Below are 13,245 nucleotides of genomic sequence, written 5' to 3' on the forward strand. Positions count from 1 at the left end.
AGTTTTTTTAAACAAACATTTAAACATCTAAACATGTAACACCTAAAATTTAAAGTTACATAAAAATCAGTTAAAATCAGAAAGAAAGAAAGACTGAATATATATTTGTATCTCTCTCTCTCTCACACAGACACACACACACACACACACAATAATTTCTGTATGTAATATTTAGTGATAAATTGATGCTGTAAGATTAATGTGTGTGTGTGTATGTGTGTGTACCTCAGTATCTCCAGTGTACAGTGTGGATTCTCCAGTCCAGCAGAGAGCAGCTTCACTCCTGAATCCTGCAGTTTATTGTAATTCAGGTCCAGTTCTCTCAGACTGGAGGAGTTTGAGCTGAGAACTGAGGACAGAACTCTACAGCTTTCCTCTGTCAGATTACACCCCCACAACCTGGAAGAGAAATGATGAAATTTCAGAACACTGATCTCAAACACATAAACACAGCCATAATACAGCTAAAGTTTAACATGTAACAGAAATGTTAGTGTGTTTCTCTCACACACAGAAATCAGAGGACAGGACACCACATCAGCACATTTACAGGAGCAGGGACGTCTTTCTGCACTCCACAATCTCTCAGCTACAATTTATTATAAGACCATTAGGTCATGTACATAACACACACATGTGAGAGCGAGCAGCCTACAAACAATACACTCTGATCTGTGTTCAAGTTTCTACAACCAACACTGCAGATATAGTGCATTTTATTACAGAAAATAAAGAATTATAGAACTGTACACTACCAGTTAATAACATGCCAATACTAGTCATACTTTACAATGAGTTATATGTTAAATTTCAATATGTTTTTTTATATGTTAAACAGTTTGTGTGTATTGTGCTCGGTGCTCGTACAGTTACAAATCTGTCACCTTGAGACCTCAGATTTTATACAGACACTGGTTCAGCTTTTGGCTAGGAGATATCATCAGTGTGCTGTAATAAAAACAAAAACGAGCATGGAGGACCATGACAGAGTGAAACTCCCCGCAACACTCCGTCCCAGAACAGGCATCAGCCCAACAAAAATATGAAGAACTGGTACCTCAAAACAGAGGTGCAATTGGACTCCTAATCCTTGAGGTTGAACAGAGTATTTCAATATTTACTTTTTACATTTTGTATTCATATTGTTCCCATTTTACAAGTGTTATATTTCTCTTGTTCTCATTTGTGATAGTTCTGAGCAATGTTACTTCCAAATAAAGGGAGAAAAGGAAAAGTGCCTTTCACTGGTGTTTAATTTAAAAATGATCAAAAAACAATCATGAATGTATGGAGTTATTTTGTGTAAATATTTTTTCAGCAATTTTAGACAAAACCTAATAAATTGCGATATAAGATTTTGTCCATATCACCCAGCCCTCAGTGCAGACATAATGTTATAGTGTAAAAAGTGAAACAATCTTCTGTAACAGTACCAGAGGTTTGTTTAAAGATGATCAGAATAAAATTATCCATATCGTGACATAAAATTATGTCCATATCGCTCAGTCCTCAGTACAGACATATTGTGTTAGTGTAAAATGTGTTTATTTAAAGATGATTAGAGTAACTGTTAACAAGCATTAATCCAAACAGCACAGTTCAATGTTACATTAAAATAACAAACCATGCAGTAATACATTTATAAATAAAAATACTCACACAGCTTTTCTGGTGGCTTTGACCACTGGCAGCAGCCTCAGAAGACATTCCTCTGATCGGTCATATTTCCTCAAATCAAACTCATCCAGCTCCTGTTCTGAGTTCAGTAACACAAACACCAGAGCTGACCACTGAGCAGGAGAGAGTCTGGTTCCACTGAGACGTCTGTAATCTCCTCTGTTCAGGTAAGTTTGTACTTCCTGCACTAGAGAATGATCATTCAGTTCATTCAGACAGTGGAACAGGTTGATGGATTTCTCTGGAGATGGATTCTCCTTGATCTTCTCCTTGATGTACTTGACTGTTTCCTGTTTGCTGTGAGAGCTGCTTCCTGTCTGTGGCATTAAGCCTCGTAAGAGAGTCTGATTGGACTCCAGGGAGAGACCCAGAAGGAAGCGGAGGAACAGGTCCAGGTGTCCATTCTCACTCTGTAAGGCCTTGTCCACTGCACTCTTGAGGAAATCAGACATGTTTGGTTTTCTGAAGAAATTAAGTCCAGCACTTTGCTCCACTAGCACATTTGTCTTTCTAAAAATAAAGCAGAGAAATGCGTAGAAAGCAGCCAGAAACTCCTGAACACTCAGATGCACAAAGCTGAACACCTTCCCCAGGTGAAGCCCAAACTCCTCTCTGAAGATTTGGGTACACACTCCTGAGTACACTGACACTTCTCTGACATCAATGCCACACTTTCTCAGGTCTTCTTCATAGAAGATCAGGTTTCCTTTCTCCAGCTGTTGGAAAGCCAGTTTTCCCAGTGCCAGGATACTCTCTCTGGTCTGCTGAGGATCAGGGTCACATTTCTGATGGTACTTTTGGTCCTTGTGTTTGATCTGGAAGATCAGGAAGTGTGTGAACATTTGAGTCAGAGTCTTGGGGATCTCTCCACTCTCTGCTTCACCCAACATTCTCTCTAGAACAGTGGCTGAAATCCAGCAGAAGACTGGGATGTGGCACATGATGTAGAGGCTTCTTGAAGACTTCATGTGGGTGATGATTGTATTGGCCAGGCTCTGATCACTGATCCTCTTCCTGAAGTACTCCTCTTTCTGAGGATCACTGAACCCTCGTACCTCTGTTACCTGGTCTACACACTCAGGAGGGATCTGATTGGCTGCTCCTGGTCGAGAGGTTATCCAGAGGAGAGTAGAGGAAAGCAGATTCCCCTTGATGAGGTTTGTCAATAGCACATCCACTGAGGCTGACTCTGTCACATCATACAATCTCTCATTGTTCTGGAAATTTAGAGGAAGTCGACACTCATCCAGGCCATCAAAGATCAACACCACTTTGTAGGTGTCACAGTCTATTAATTCTAGTTTTCTCATTTCTGGGAAAAAGTGGTGAAGAAGATTCATGAGACTGAGGTTTTGCTGCTTCATCAAATTAAGCTCTCTAAAGGGAAGTGGAAACATGAAGAAGACGTCCTGATTTGCTTTTCCTTCAGCCCAGTCCAAAATGAACTTCTGCACAGAGACTGTTTTTCCAATTCCAGCAACTCCTTTAGTCAGCACAGTTCTGATGGACTTGTCTTTAAAGAGGTCATTACATTTGATGGGTGTCTCCTGTGTTGCTGGTCTCCTGGACGCTGTCTCAATCTGTCTCACCTCATGTTCATTATTGACGTCTCCACTCCAACCCTCTGTGATGTAGAGCTCTGTGTAGATCTCATTCAGAAGTGCTGAGCTTCCATGCTGTGAGATTCCTTCATTAATTCTTTTAAACTTCTCTCTCAGGTTGGATTTCAACTTGGCCTGATACACAGAGACCACAGACTCTAATAAACAAAGTAATAACATATTTTAGTGCAAAACCACTGAGCACAGTATAAAATGTTAAATTCTTTCAAAAGTTTCTGTTCAATCCTGATTCATGTACTAAATATTATTAAAGGAACAGGACCATTGTAAAGAGTAACCACAAGCTGGACCACGAACAGAACAGAAAAGCACCAGATGTACATGATACTAAAATTAAACTTAAAATTAAAAGTGTAAATATCTAAAACAGTTTCCTCTCTCTAAAGTGAACCTGATGGAATAAAGCCATGACTCAGAGCTCTTACTGTTGTGCAGTGTGTTAGCGAGATCTGTGTGGTTCATGTTCTTCAGGACGTGCAGTGTGATCTTCAGCGCTCCCTCTCTGACACTGTGCAGGTCCTCCTCATCCTCCACCTTCCTCTCAGTGCATGCTGGGTAATCTGGACTCAGGAGCTTCCTAAACCTCTCCAGCTCATTCTTTATCAGAGTGATGACTTTGTGTTCCAGTTCCTGGTTAGAAACACACAGTAACAGATCTAAATATTATAATCTTACATAGTGAGAGATGCTTTTATTTTATGAAAAGAAAAAAACTCTGTCTATTACCACATTTACAACTGTCTGATTACCCATAATGCTGCTGCACATTGATAAAACAACACAAGTCACACACACCTTGAATATGGAGTCCAACTGATTTCTGCTGATGTTTGATTTCTTCTTTTGTGGTCTGTGAACAAACAAAACACCATGTAATATGGACTATATGTATTCATAGCTGCAAAACACACACTAATAAATACAAAGATAAAGATATTTAAAAGTGCTTGAGGTACATTTTTTAAAGTTCAGGTCTCTAACAATTAAGTATGTGGTTCGACATTTATTTTGACTCCTTAAGCCCGCCCCCAATTTCTGCCATATTCACAAAGCCCCACCGCCAGGATCTATGGTGGCCTGTAGAGTGAAGTTCAGCTAGAGTACCAACTATCAAATAAACCTCATCTATCATTAGTGAGGATTAGCATTAGCATGGCATCACTTTCTAGTAATGAAGGAGGCAGTTTATTTATTAAGGGCATTGCTTTACTTTGTTATTTAGAGCTATGTGATAAAAATCCCTAACTACAGAATAATGACGATAGAATAACAGAATAGTGGAGAAATGTATAATAAAGAACAGTGGAGCAGTAAGAATAATAATACACAGCATAAATGTAAGACACTGCAGAATAATAAGGAAGTGATGTATGGAGCTCTCTCTCTATAGAACAAATGACTTTAATTAATTATGCTTTATAATTTACCCAGCACACAGCTCTTATACAGAAGTAGGTGATAAAGTGAAAATCTTCCTCCAACTGACTAGCTCATTTTTCTTTTTTTTTCTTTTTTGATTTTGTTCCACTCGACGCCTCAATGCTGGACATCTGTGATTCTCTTTCATAGCTAAATCACTTTCACTAGCTGTTAACAGCAGTGACTAGCATGGCTATAGGCTAGTTTATATACAGGATGGCTAAGTAAATTATTATCTAGTCATGTTACACAGGTACTCTGCTTGTTACCTTGGTTAATCCAAAGCATTTCCTTATCTAACTCTCTTAGTAATGAAAAAAAAATCTACTGGATTTGTTGAAGTGAAGGGACATTAGGGAGTGTCTATAAGATGACTGACACGAGGCCCGACCAAACATTTCCAGTCTGTAAGGCAGATTTCCAAATGGGTTTTTATTTTACACTTGTGCTGAGGCCATGACCATTGTTTTTTCATGTTCCGCAAATTCTTAGGTGCCATGTACATGTAAAAATCACGTATTGCACCTTTAACACTCTCCTCTTAACACAGTACATTGATTTCAGAATTTCCTAACTGACACTAACATATTTAGAAACAAATGTTTGAATGCATGAATAAATGAATAAAATATTTATATTGTCATTAATTTCCCAGGTGTAAATGTTCCTCTGTAGCACCACAGACCCTCCAGCTCAGGGACTGCAGGCTGAACTGAACTCTTAAAGCAGTTTTCCTCACTGCCAGTCCGAGAGCTGCAGCACTGCACAGTTTAGTGTTTTACTGCTTCAACACCTGATAAAGCTCATGAAGGGCTTCATAATGAGACGAGTGAGTTTGATCAGGTGGAACACTGCTGTAAAACACCTCACTATACTGACCTCACATCAGTAGAACTGTCTCTGTCTCTGAAGTTAAGTGGAAATCCCATTGACTGGGCACTCTTCATGGACACACAGCTGGGTTCTGGTGAGTCTGATCTCTTTCCCTCCATCATTCTAGAATTACAACAGAAATATCAGCAATAATTAATACTCTGCTGTCTCAGCACTGTTAAACAATGTGTTCATCATTAAACACCAAGAATTCCATCTTTTTAATTCAGCTACAGTCTGCACACTTATTCAAACAGGAGACTCGCCTCATACCTCAGGAATTACTCTGATGTCAGGAGTCCCAATCACAGCTAACTGACTCAGCTGGGTCTTAAAGCCTGTAGAGTTCACTGACTCAAAGCTATGCTGCTCTTATGCTACACATTACACAGTCCTTTTTACTCTTCTCTCAGTGAATGATTTCTCTAAACTGTTCTTACATCAGATCAGTGATATATTCACTGCTATTAAACACCTTAAAGCAAAGTTTAGTTCCTCTGTTAACTAGTGAGTGTTTAGTGATACAGATCTGTTCCCATGAGATGGTGTGTATTTATTGCTGGTGAATGGAAAAGTAACTCACCTATCGTCTTTCTTTAAGTCCTGTTTTCCAGACACACTCATGTTGGAGGTCATGTCTCCTTCTCCAGATTACAGCAGGACACACGTTAACTTCACTCCAACATCGGTGTGTTAAATCAAACCCTGTATCAGCACAGAGTTCACTTACAGGAAATAGTCACGGTATCAAGTCCTAAAACAACCTGTGTACATTAAACCTTCAGTACAAACCCACAAAACTCTTCTGCCTCTAGTGTCACTTCAGTGTGTTTATATATTATAGCTTTAGATTTAGATACTCACTGTGTTTTTACTCTTGAAATGGTTTATTTTCCCCTCGACACAAAATGGAGCTTCTGAGTTTCACCTTCACTGACACCGTCTACCTGGCTTATTCTGCAGAGGGCAAAGGGCAGTGAGGTAGGGTAATAAACACACACACACACGAATATGGATTGTTATCAGATTGTTATCTGATCCATGGAGCAAAAGCCACGATAAAGCTGGTCTAAACAAAATCATGTAAATAAAAAACAAAATGAGCTCTTTACCTTTTACAAGTTTAGTAATCAGGATTTGTTTGAAGTCCTTGATCAGGTCAATGATATACAATTTCTGAAAACATCTGGAAATACAGAGAATAGAGAATTAAAAGGGTTGTAAAACCTCCTACATCACAGACATTAAGATTTCATTACCTTGATTTAGTATCTCATGGCTTCATTAAATTGCGCACAAGTAACTGTCATAAACATAAAAAATTTAAAATAACAGGAAGTACTGGAAATACTCAGCAGATATAAAAGTTTAAAAAGACAAAATACAAAAAGAAAGAAAGAATTAGAAAAACAAGCAGAACTCATAAGCTGCATAAGTTTACTTAAGTTTTTACAGTAAAATATTTTTTTTCTGGTTTTATCTTAATGAGAACGAGTATCCTGATCTTAGTGAGGATTATTGTGTAAGTAGTTTTTATGTGAATAAATAATGTTACTTAGAATAAAAGTGATGAAGGAGGCTATTATAAACACACTGGTCAGATGAATAACTCAGCTAATGTGATAACTCTTACTCAGCTTATGAGCTCTGCTTTTTTTCATGCATTGTTCTGAAACTTTTCCATTTGTTGTAAACCATTTCCATTGTGTTTTCAGGTTATTGCAGCATTTTCTCTGACAATTAAGACATTTAGATAATTAACTAACTAATCTGAAGACCACGTGACTGCACCTGTGTGAGTTCATGCCCCGCCCACTGTCAACACTTCAACCAATCAACACAAAGATGACTATGAGTGACGTAAAGCTGAGCAAATCAGAAGACCTGCTTCAACTGAACCTGGAGCCAGAGGCAATAATTCTTTGAAAACAGAAATATTTCTTCCCAGGTTGTGATGAATTAAAAATTAAATAGGTAAAAATCCATCAGAAACATTTCAGGGAAAAATAGGAAAAATAAAAGTTACAGTAACCTGTTTGCATAATTGGGGGTGTGGCTGTGTTCAGAGAATGAACCAATCACATTCAACCTCATGTTCAAAAGTAATTATCATACAGCTGTCATCAATGAAATTATTCTGATTAAACCCCAAATAAAGACCAGCACGCATTGATACATTTAATTTATTAAATCATTTTATTATTTGAACCAAGTTATTTACTGCAAATGCAGAGAGTCAAGTTTGGAAATGTGGCCACACGAGAGTAACCAAGATCCATCCAGCACAACACACTTCACTCACTACACAACACACTTCACTCACTACACAAAAAGTCTGTTTACCTTATAGCATGGAATATTATTAATCATAGTGACTAATATAATACTACCTGCAATTTCCCACAACCATTATTCTGTTATTAAGTGTTTTACAGAGGTGTTTATAAGTCTAAATACTCCTTGTATTCTTGGGTTGTTTTTATCTTGTGTAAAAGTGGACTAATTGTGATAATATAAAGTGCTGGGCTTAAAGGACAGCCTTGTTTTACACCTCTGTGTTTTTCAAAAGCATCAGTTAAACATCCACTGATATTAATTTGTACTTTTGATTTTTTTATAGAGTTTTAAGCACACCAGTAAGTTTTTGGGAAACCTGTAGTGGTCCATCACACTCCATAAATATTCCAGTGAGATAAAGTCAGATGCTTTTTTTGATCCAAGCCTGTATAAGTTGTCGGGAGACATGTTTTAAAAGTAGGGGAAAGTGGAATGGGTAAGATAAAACTATACTAGTGTAGCGGATATTGTAGTGGCCTGGATATGGGGCATTGCACTGATCTTTTTCCCCAGTTATTGTATCACGCCCTGAGTGTTTGGGTGTCCAATCATGGGCTGCGTCATTTCCGCAGGAGCGCCTGTTCCGGGTTCCCCCTTTTCCGCTTTGAGGTTTTGGCTGATGCAGAAAGATTGTTGATGTGGTCCGCTGGTGCAGCCGTTTCCCGGCGTTTCCCTTCCGGGTTTCAGGGTGTTACTGGCAGGCTGAAGCTGTGTGTGTGTGTGTGTGTGTGTGTTAGCGGCTTGGAGCGCTAGTAGAGGCGCGGGTGTAGTGTCCACATGAAGGAGAATAATCCGGGTTAAAGGAAGTGCAGTGATTCTGCAGGGCGCCATTTTCCGCACTGCTGCTTTGTTTTGTCCGCTTTGTGCGGCTGACTGCTGCTTGTGCTACTGGCCTGGTTTTATTTAGTTTTGTTGGTTTGCTTTTCTTTGGTTTGGTCTTGTACATTCTGCTCGGTTCCTTTTATTTATTTGTCTCGGTTCCTTCATGACCTGCTTATTCTGTGTTCTGTATTTGAGTTATGTGAATAAGAAGGTGGAGAGGAGCCTGAGGATCTTCTCCTGATTTATTCACAGGGTTATTGTGTGTGTTATTTTATTATTTTAGGATTATTTCTGTCTTATCCTCATTTGTACTTGGTAATATTTTTGAGTGTTTTCTCGCCTACCGCGGGAATCTTTCTTTTTTCTTAATTTTTTTGTAGTTGTGTTCTTTTTTTTTTGAGGTCCTTTTCTTAAAATTGTTGCCAGTTTTTACAGATATTAATTCGAGAGTACTGAAGCCCCTTTGTGAACATTTTTACCGCTTGTGTGTGAAAAACACGTAAAGAACAAAGCATTGAACTAAGAGACACGTATAGGATGCAATGGAACTTTGGAATTCTCCCATAATGCACCTCGGCAACAAAAACAAAACATTAAAAACATAATTTCTCATTAGGTATTGTAGTAAATATGAAACAATAATTACTGAATATAGTGAAATATTCATTACTACATGTCTTTCTTTTAGCATGTACAGTTGTTTAGAAGAGGTTTTATTCTACTTTTTACTATTATTTATTTTTTTAATCTACCATGATCGAGAAGTGTAGTGATTATCTGCTCCATAAATAGCTTCTGTTTTCTTCTATCTCTTGGTGTTTGATTAAGGCAGCGCAAAGTGGTCTCTCCTGAAATGGGCAAGTGCCACGCCTTACCAAGCACCCATGCCCTGCGAATAGTCCCAGCTTGGCATGTTCCATTCCCCCTCCCTTTTACTTTTTCTGTTTGTTTGTTTGTTTTCTACTTGCGTTTCACAGTATTTTTTCACAGTAACTATTGTTATTATTTATTTTATTTCTAGAGCTCTTTAGTAAACCCTCACAGCACTTCATAAACCTCATAAACCACAATCCTTCACATCACTTACAGCTTTACACATGAGGAGAAAAACAGGCTCCTGCTAAGAGTTATTAGCATCAGCATTGTCTACATGGCTTTTTAACAAGTTTCTTCAGTATATTATTAAATAAATGAATCCATAAATAAAACAGATCTATTCGAGGCTTTGTACAAATCTAATACACTAATGTGTACATTTTTACATCATTACAAGAGTTAAGAGTGTTGTCTTATTGACAAACTACATTTCTTTTGTGAAGCATCCGACACTTTAGTGTAAAATTCTACCAATACATACTGATTTTACTTCCAAGCAGAAAAAAGAGAAAACAAAAAGAAAAAAGCACAAATAAGCTCTCAGTGTGTTATATGAGTTATTAAATTTCAGAGTCTTTACTGCCATCTACAGGAAAATGCACAAGTTCTCCATCTAACTGAACGTTTGGATGAAAAGTGAAGGCTTTGAGTGAACTTTGTGTTTTTACTGCCATCTACAGGAAACACGATGGTACTGTGCGCGTGCACGTGAAGGGGTGTAGGATCCAGCCGGGCAGTCGGATTTACACACAACACCTGACTTTCCCCATCGTTTATCTGTGACAATAGTCTGAAATTAACTGATGACTGATAACTGATGACCTATAAAACTAAAAATAGACGCTGAATCGACGTCTCTCTGCTCTCTGGGTATGAGTAAGGGGTGTTCCTAATAAAGTGGTGTGTGTGTATGAGTAAGGGGTGTTCCTAATAAAGTGGCGTGTGTGTATAACATCAGCATCAACAAGGCTTTAAGAGAAACACTATGAAGCTCAGTTAGTGCAGGAAACATCTGGAAAAATGTCCATCAGCTTGTAAGCGTAGAAGAGAAAGATTTGCAGTGTTTGAATGGTTTACAGAAGTGGAGCAGACTACATGTGCTGTGAATCTGCAGATTTTCACCAGATAAATGAAATCCTCCAGGAGATGAGCCCAGAAAAGCCATTATTGACATGGAGACAAGTTCAGTACAGATCCACTCCACAGTAACAGCGTTTTACTGCCATTAACATGCTGTACACTACACTCATCGGCCACTTTATTAGGAACACCTGCTCATTCATGTCATTATCCAATCAGCCAATCACGTGTCAGCAGAAAAGAGCCTAATTTAACACCACTAGGTAACCCAATTAACACTGATGAAATAATTCCAGCAGAGTCACAACTGAATGATGGGAAAAGCCCGGGACCTGATGGCTTACAGTCAGTTTTACAAAGTGTGTATTAGTGAAAGAGCAGATTTACTAGCAGCTCTATATATAATGAAGGTCTACAAACAGGTGCTTTAAATAAATCCACGATGCTAAAGTTCTTCTACAACAAATGAGAAGTTGAGATAAAGGTCACTGGTGATTAGAGAAATTAAATCTGAAATTGAAACATGGAAAGAGTCAAATTACAAAACCAGAACACAAATAATAAAGAGCTTTATATTGTCCAAGCTTTTATTTGCAGCCGCGGTTTGAAAATACACGGTGAAGCAGCACTATAAGCTGCGGCTTTAAACAGCAGTGGCTCTGGGAACGTGCACTTCCTAAACCTGGCCACACGATGGCAGTCTAGATCCATCCACAACATCACACAGCGCTGCACACAACACCCTTTAGATTATTATTCACCAACCTGCATTCTTTACTCTAGTCTTTCTGTATTATTTCTTATAATTATTATTTTCAGTTCCTCTTCTTATTTTCAGCAACTTGATCACTGCAACCTGTAATCAAACTCTTTACTATTATTAGTATTATTATTATTATTATTATTATTATTATTATTATTAAGAACATATCTTCATGCCTCTCAGCACTTGACATGGAAATGTTAAAAAAAAGGTTTATATTTACTTTTTATATCTGGATATCTGTAACAACTGGTTTGTGACAAAAAGTCCATTGTTAAAAACACTATATAATTAAATAAACGAGTGAATGAATGAATAAATAAATAAAAATAAAATGCCGGTCTTGCGTTTTTAAATCAAACTTTATTACAATAAATCTTCAACATTCGCAATTGTTACAATAACTCTTGAACATTTACACAGTTTAAATATTTCACAATTTGTTACAGTAATTCTTCAACATTACAAACTTTTAAATATACAAAAATAACTATTTACAACATAGTCCAATCATATGATTATATCTACATAGTTATTTCCCTTAAATATTTCCAGAGATCATATTTTTAATAAAGACCATGGAGATTTATTTTTAGATCTTCGCTCCATTGTCCTTTGTCTTTTTAGTTCATTTAAGATTAGTTTAAAAAGCGTCTCAGCTGGGAGATGGCATTGCTTCCTGATCATTGTGCACCTTGTTTTCCACATTTTATACTTAACAATACACATTATAAGCCTATAAAAATCTTTTATGTTTTTGGCTTTTTTTTTTTTTTTTTTTCAAATATTCCATACATTATTGTCTTTTCATGTGTGTTGATATTCAGTCCTAGATGTTTGGGTTTCTTGCCATATCTCAGCTGAGTGTGAGCAATGGAGCAATAAATGGTCTATTGTCTCATCCTCATCACAATCATCAACAGCACAGTTTTTCTTTGTTCCAAAACAGCTCCATTTCACCTCACATCTAACTGCGAGTCTTAAAAACATCAGTTTCCATCATATGAAGGTCTTGCTTATTTGAATCCTAGTTTTCTAATTCGCAGCTTTCCAATGATGGATTTCTGTCTTAATCTCTTGTTGTTGTTTCTGCCAGTTTCCTTCGACACATTTAGTAGCCGATATGGTCAGTCCTAGTCATTAGATTTGGGCTTTTATCTGGATGGTTAAAGTTGGGAGAAATCTGTTTCCTATCCATACTGCCTCCGGTTTATTTTGGTGTCATTTGGCTCCTGACTCTTCATCTCATTTAAACAGTTCATTTATTCCGTCTAGTTCTTTTGGACTCTTTATAAAGAGCAGAATATCATCGGCATATGCAGTGACTTTTTCTTTTTTCCCTGTTGAAGTTTTAACGCCCTGTATTCTTGGATCTTCTTTTATTTAGTGGAAAAGTGGCCTAATGGCTATAATATAGAGTGCAGTGCTCAAAGGCCAGCCTTGTTGATCTCCTCTGTTTATCTCAAAGGGATCCGTTAAATAACCGTTTACATTCATCTGAACTGCTCATTTTTTACATCAAGCTTTTAGCATTTTAATAAAGTCTTTTGGAAAGTCATAATGTTCCATAACGCTCCATAAATAATCTCTGGATATCAAGTCAGAAGCTTTTCCCCCTTATTTATTTATTTATTTATTTATTTATTTTTTGAGCATGTATTTAAAAAAAAAAAAAAAACATACAGCCAAACAGCCATCAGTGTGAGGAGGTTAGTAAAAGTACTCTGTGTGTTTGTAAAACATTGACATTCCCTTTACAGACACGAGACGCTCCTT

General features: G+C 37.5%; 1 protein-coding gene across 1 annotated transcript in view; it reads right to left on the reverse strand.

Annotated features, from left to right (window-relative positions):
- Nucleotides 1-1,655: 1,655 nt before the first annotated feature.
- Nucleotides 1,656-13,245, reverse strand: part of LOC117597947 (NLR family CARD domain-containing protein 3-like) — a 76,881-nt gene continuing 65,291 nt past the window's right edge. The window contains exons 3-5 of the mRNA XM_053237012.1: nt 4,095-4,149; nt 3,725-3,929; nt 1,656-3,436 (exon numbers count right to left, since the gene is read on the reverse strand). Coding sequence (XP_053092987.1) covers nt 1,656-3,436; nt 3,725-3,929; nt 4,095-4,149 — 2,041 coding nt within the window. The remainder of the gene's footprint in view (nt 3,437-3,724; nt 3,930-4,094; nt 4,150-13,245) is intronic.

The sequence above is a fragment of the Pangasianodon hypophthalmus genome, chromosome 9 (genome assembly GCF_027358585.1).
Source record: "Pangasianodon hypophthalmus isolate fPanHyp1 chromosome 9, fPanHyp1.pri, whole genome shotgun sequence".
NCBI lineage: Eukaryota > Metazoa > Chordata > Actinopteri > Siluriformes > Pangasiidae > Pangasianodon > Pangasianodon hypophthalmus.